This window comes from Myotis davidii, unplaced genomic scaffold (assembly GCF_000327345.1).
Source record: "Myotis davidii unplaced genomic scaffold, ASM32734v1 scaffold69, whole genome shotgun sequence".
NCBI classification, from domain to species: domain Eukaryota; kingdom Metazoa; phylum Chordata; class Mammalia; order Chiroptera; family Vespertilionidae; genus Myotis; species Myotis davidii.
This window is the reverse complement of record NW_006300363.1, coordinates 290,039-295,832: the sequence shown is the minus strand read 5'-3', so window position 1 is coordinate 295,832 and position 5,794 is coordinate 290,039. Positions and strand designations below refer to the sequence as shown.

Here is a 5,794-nt window from a genome sequence, read left to right as displayed (position 1 = left end):
AGCAGCCCTACCACACCCAGGTCCCCAGCACCTGCCCGCCCCCGCTGCTGCTGGGATCCCCTCAGGGAGCTGCAGGTCAGGGCTGGGCGGGGCCGCCTTTCATCCCTGAAGAAGGCTGAGGGGCAGAGGACGACATCGGAATGAAAAGGCGGGGAGAGGACACCTACTCAGATGGGTCTCAGAGCTACTGAGTGAAATCCTTGGTTTGGAGCAGAGATGAACTTGGAAAGGCCCGTTGGGGACGGTGAGGGGAGCGGCAGAGCCCTGCACTCAGAGCTGAGCTGGTGTCGGATCTTCCTCCTTTGTGACGAATAAAAGACCAAACCAGAGGCCTCGGGAGGTGGTCTTTCACTGGGGGAGGCTCTCAGACCCAAGGATTGAGGGGAACAAAGCCGTCTCCATGCCTGTGAGCTCAAGGCTGTCCCTGCGTCTCCGTCTCCTCCCTCCAGGGCTGCCTGCCTCCCTGAGACCCAATCCTTCGGCCCTGCTCCTGGAAAGGGAGCCCCAGTCTGCCAGGGGCAGGGCAGGGAGTGGGTGACCACAGAGGGGCCTGCAGGGGAGGTGCGGACAGATGATCCTGTCTCTTAACTGTCCCAAGTGAATGGAAAGACAGGTCTCCGACCTCAAACACAACACACAAAGCTGAGAGATTAAATCGCATAGGCCGGATCCCGCCCTCACATGGGCATTTTCAAAACTGCTGTTCCCACCTCTCCCTGCTCCTGGCTGCAGGCCATTGCCACCTGCCCCATCCTCCCTCTTGTCACAGGAAAAGTACCTGAGTTCAAATCGCCGGGGTTTGGGGGGAGGAGTTGGCGTCAGCCACCAGCCAGGCCATCTGCCCTCACCTGCCCTGCAATGGAGAGGACCCAGAGCATGAAGGACGGGGCCGGAGGGGGTGCTCGGGAGAGAAAATGATGGACTGGTCACTGAACTGCCCCACGAGCAGATTTCTGGCCCAGGATCCCCTGAGACGTGACCTCTCCCCACGGCCGCTCCCTCTCCCAGAGCATCCCGGAGGCACCTCAGGGTCTGACCTGGCTACAGACTCAGCCTTAGACGAGAACCTCTCCTCCCCCAAACCTAACGGGGCCCATGTGCGGGCAGCAGTATGCAGGCCCAGCTTTGGCCAGGAACACCCTACCCTCGCTCTAGCCCAGGGGTGGGCAAACTTTTTAACTCGAGGGCCACAATGGGTTCTTAAACTGGACCGGAGGGCCGGAACAAAAGCATGGATGGAGTGTTTGTGTGAACTAATATAAATTCAAAGTAAACATCATTACATAAAAGGGTACGGTCTTTTCTTTCAATAGTTTTATTCATTTCAAACAGGCCGGATCCGGCCCGCGGGCCGTAGTTTGCCCACGGCTGCTCTAGCCCCTCACTACGGGGAACGGGCAAGTTACTGGCCCTTCCTTGGCCGCCTGCAAACTGGACCTGCTGGGTCACTGAGGTCTAACGGCGCACAGAGAACCACAGCAGGACTCACCCACAGTCCCAACACTTTCCCCTTCAGATCGACAGGTAAACGTGTTTCCAACAGCCCTGCACCCACGGGAAGGGCGAGGGACCGAATTCCTCCGAGAACAGGCTGAGGAAACACCAGGTAAGGTGGTTGGTCTACATTTTCTTCAAAAGGTACCCCAGAGAGAATTCAATTAGTTCCTTTTTAAAAAATATTTTTATTGATTTCAGAGAGGAAGGAAGAGGGAGAGAGAGAAACATCGATGATGAGAGAGAATCTGACTGGCTGCCTCCGACATGCCCCCCTACTGGGGATCGAGCCGCAAGCCAGGCCTGACCAGACTTGAACCATGACCTCCCAGTTCACAGGTTGATGCTCAGCCACTGAGCCATGCTGGCCGGGCTCAGCTAGTTCTTGACCAAGTCAACAGGGAGGGGAGAAGGGAAAAAACCTTGGAAGAACCCCCAACAATACAAGACAACAGAACTACATCATCCATTTTAGTGGCCCTGGACCCCCAAGAGGAGGAAGGAAGGAATCAAGGTCATCAGGAAAAATCGACACCCAAACGGATCCCTGTGGGGACGTCTAAAGGGGCTCTGCACACAGGGTTGGCCAAGCCCAACTGAATTTCCAGTTTAACAGCTGCGTCAGAATAAAGTCAAACCACTCCCGGTCAGAAACACACCCTGACCCCCACAGACACATTCAGGCTGTGCTCAGAGGGTCTTCGGGGCTCACTCAGTGGTTTCCAAATCGTGTTCTGTGGAGCCCTAGCGGCTTCTGGAAGGCTCCTGCACCTCCAGGACCTAAGGGTACAGGCTCTGCACCCCCCAACCCCGAAATCAGAACAGCTCTGGTTTATCCTTTTATTTTTATCTACTTTACACATTCGATTTGTTTGAAGAACAGCATCCCATTTGTGAAAAAACACCAAAAAACAAATCCTGGATGCAAACAGCCTGCAGGTCCGATTCAGGCTGGTTTTGCCCTGAAGCTGCTGGAAGTGGCTTTAGCTGCCTCCCACCTGCCAGGGCCTCCCTCCGGCCTTGGAGGACTCACAGGAATGTGCCAGGGAAAGGGGAGGGAAGGGCGAGGACCCAGCAGCTTGTGGATGTCCTGAGCTGCCCTGTGCACACACCAGGTTCACCGCAAAGCAGCCCCCACGGAGGCTCGCTCCGTGTCTCCGCCTGCAGACAGGCCGCGCCTGCGCACTCAGGAGCCCTGCATCTCCACCCAGTCCCCCTGGTGCAGGATGTGCTGCAGCAGCCCGTTGACCACGTCCAGCGTCTCGTCCTTCTCCAGCACAATGTCATAGGAAGCCATGTAGCGCTCCCGCTGCTCCTCCACCTGCCGGGGAGGGGAGGGGAGACGGAGGGTCCCTGAAATGCCCCGCCTTCTGCCCACTGCCGCTGCCTCTCAGGCACTTGGAGTTGGGGGAGGCGTGCGTGCAAGCCACAGATCCCCTAGAGGAGTTCAAGGTCACAGGGCCTGCCTTTTGGAGACACAGATGGCAATGGGCACAGGCGGCCGCAATAAACTCTGGGGTCAAGAGGACAGTAACAAGGATTAAAATTTAAAAGCCAGACGTTACCTCTAATCTACGTGGATTGGATTTCCACAGGCTCCAGCATGCGGGGAACTCAGGCACGTGCTGGCTGAGGGTAAGGACTAGTGACCTTCCATCCAATACCACGCTGTGGCCCTCGATGACCGTCCTGTTTTCTCCCGTCGGCCTCTGTTCTAGTATCTTTCTTCTCTACACTGGGAACCCACATCCTAAAACCCGGACATCTGCCGTCTCCATGATGCCTGACAGGTATGATTTAGGACGGCAATCCGCCCTGCCACTTCCTCAACTATGTCACCTGGGCCAGTTACTTCCCCTCCTCGCCTGTTTCCTCAACTGCAAAATGGTCTAACGGTCACTACCTCAAAGGCTGCTGTAAGGACTGAATGGGTTCATGTCCCTGCACGTGGTGAGCACTCAGTGAGGGGGGGCTCCAGCGACATGCCTGGCGTGACCCTGCCTCTGAACTCGTTCATCGCTGGCCATCTCGTTTCCCTACGAGGTTCGGCATCTTCTCCTGAACATGCCCGTGTCTTACCCCTGTCCCTCCAATACTGAGGGCGGTGAGCAGCACAGAGGCGCTCGGCTGGATAAGCACGTTCACAGGAACGGACGGGGAAGCAGGCCATGCAGGAGGACACCCTGGCCCTGACCCACCTTGTCATTCAGGAAGCCGATCTTCAGAATGTTCTCCACCCCCGGAACCCCGTCGGCCATGGTGAGGTCCCCCATGGTGTCCCCCAGCAGGACGACGTTGGTTTTGCCCTGAAGCTGCTGGAAGTAACTGGAGTCCTTGCACACGGAGCTGTTCTTGTTGTACGTGTGTATGAGCTGGCCCTTGAACCCTTGTAGGAAACCCTAAAGGACCAAGAAGAGAGACCAACAGGAGGGCTACGGGGACCCGGCCAGCGCCAGTTCACCACGGCCTCTGTCACAGAGACCAGTGAATCCTGAAAGCCACAGAAAACCCCAAAACCTCATTGTAGTCTAAGCTAGGAGTCGGCAGTGTAGAGCCTGTGGGTCAAACTTGGCCTATTTTCGTAAATGAAGTTTTACTGGCACACAGCCATGCCCACTGGTTACATCTTTCTGTGGCTGTTTTTCCGCACAGCGGAGCGGAGTAGTTGCCACAGAGGTCGTAAAGCCCATCAAGCCACAGGCTCTAACGTTTATAATCCCTGGTTTAAACTTTTAAACCATCAGGAGCCATCGAATATTGCTGGTCACCTACTCCGGGGGAAGCATGAAGCCTGTGAGACAAGCACTGTTCAGGCCACGTGTGTGCCACGCCTTCGCTGTGGGCCACGTCCTAACCACAGCTCAAAGGCAGGGAGATTCCGGCCACTGGTTTTAAGGGGAAAAAGTTAGAACAAGGGTGAATCGGAGCAGCCCACCTCTGCCCCTAGAAAAACAAGCTGAAGTCCAAGCCCTGGAGTAGCCAGGAGGGCGCGTGACCGTGACAGGGACATGCCTGGCTGACCCCAGGGCAGAGAGCTGTTGGCCAAACACCAAAGAGCAGGTCCTTCAGAAGTAAGGGTCTTTAGAGGCATAAATAAACGGATAAATACTGCCCGAGGACACAGAAGCCAGCACGCCCTCCGCTCCCTCTCCTCCCAGGCTGGGGTTACTGTTCGGGGTGAAGTGCCCTGGCTGGTGGTTCCCACCCCATGTCCATTCCCAGCCCAAAGGAGATCTGGCTCACATCTTCATCAAAATCCATGTAGTTAGACACAACGTGGATGTTGGGGTGAAACACTTTCATCTGCCGGATGATTTCCTCCAGGATGTCGCCAATGCCCGCGGAGAAGATGAAGAGGGGGATGTTATTTTGGTAGAGGGTGTTGAAGAACGCCTTGTATCCCTCCCTGGAAAGAGATGAAGGGATTCTGAAAGGGCACTGCCTCTGTTACTGCTCTGTATTTTCTATTTGGGTTATATATTTTTAGATTTTAAAAAAATTTCAACTGAGGTATAAAACACATAAAGTAAGTGTTAAAGTGCACTAAAGTGTTCAGCTCAATTAATATTGACCTATGTATACACCCATGTAATTACCAACCAGATCAATCAATGTTCCCTCGTGTTCCTCCCAGTCAACACCATCCTTCCCTATTTTGACTTCATATCACCACTGATTCGCTTTGCCTGTCCCTGAACGTCATATGAACAGGCTCATATTTTTTTTGTTTTTGTTTCTGTACTATAACTGAACTCTGAATAACACAGGGGTAAGAGGTGCTGACCCCGTGCAATAGAAAATCCACGTACAACTTGTGATCCCCCAAAACTTTGGGGGGATTGGTTCTAAGACCCCCCATGGATACCAGCATCCAAGGCTGCTCAAGTCCCTTATATAAAATGGCACGGCCCTGGTTGGGTGGCTCAGCTGACCGGGCATCGTCCCATGCTTGGAAAGGTTGCTGGTTAGATTCCCAGTCAGGGCACATGCCCAGGTGTGGGCTCGATTCCCAGTGTGGGGCATGCAGGAGGCAGCCGATCAATGATTCTGTCATCATTGATGTTTCTATCTCTCTCTCCCTCTCCCTTCCTCTCTGAAATAATAAACATATATTTAAAAAGTAAATAAGTAAAAATAAAATTTAAAAAATGGTGTAGAACAATACATACACTACCAGCAGACTGCTTCCAAGGCAGTACCCAAGGGTAGAAAGTTCTTTAGCCACAGCCAGAGAGGGAAAGCAAAACCTTCCCCACTTCACGGCGCCAGGTCTCTTCCAACTCTCCCAGCCCTGACTCCT

The 5,794-nt window shown here is 54.2% G+C and overlaps 1 protein-coding gene across 1 annotated transcript in view; it reads right to left on the bottom strand.

The window, feature by feature from the left end:
- Nucleotides 1-2,579: 2,579 nt before the first annotated feature.
- NT5C3B (5'-nucleotidase, cytosolic IIIB) overlaps nucleotides 2,580-5,794 on the bottom strand; it is an 8,853-nt gene continuing 5,638 nt past the window's right edge. The window contains exons 6-8 of the mRNA XM_015572409.1: nucleotides 4,738-4,900; nucleotides 3,693-3,893; nucleotides 2,580-2,815 (exon numbers count right to left, since the gene is read on the bottom strand). Of these exons, the coding sequence (XP_015427895.1) occupies nucleotides 2,681-2,815; nucleotides 3,693-3,893; nucleotides 4,738-4,900 (499 nt within the window). The 3' untranslated portion in view covers nucleotides 2,580-2,680. The remainder of the gene's footprint in view (nucleotides 2,816-3,692; nucleotides 3,894-4,737; nucleotides 4,901-5,794) is intronic.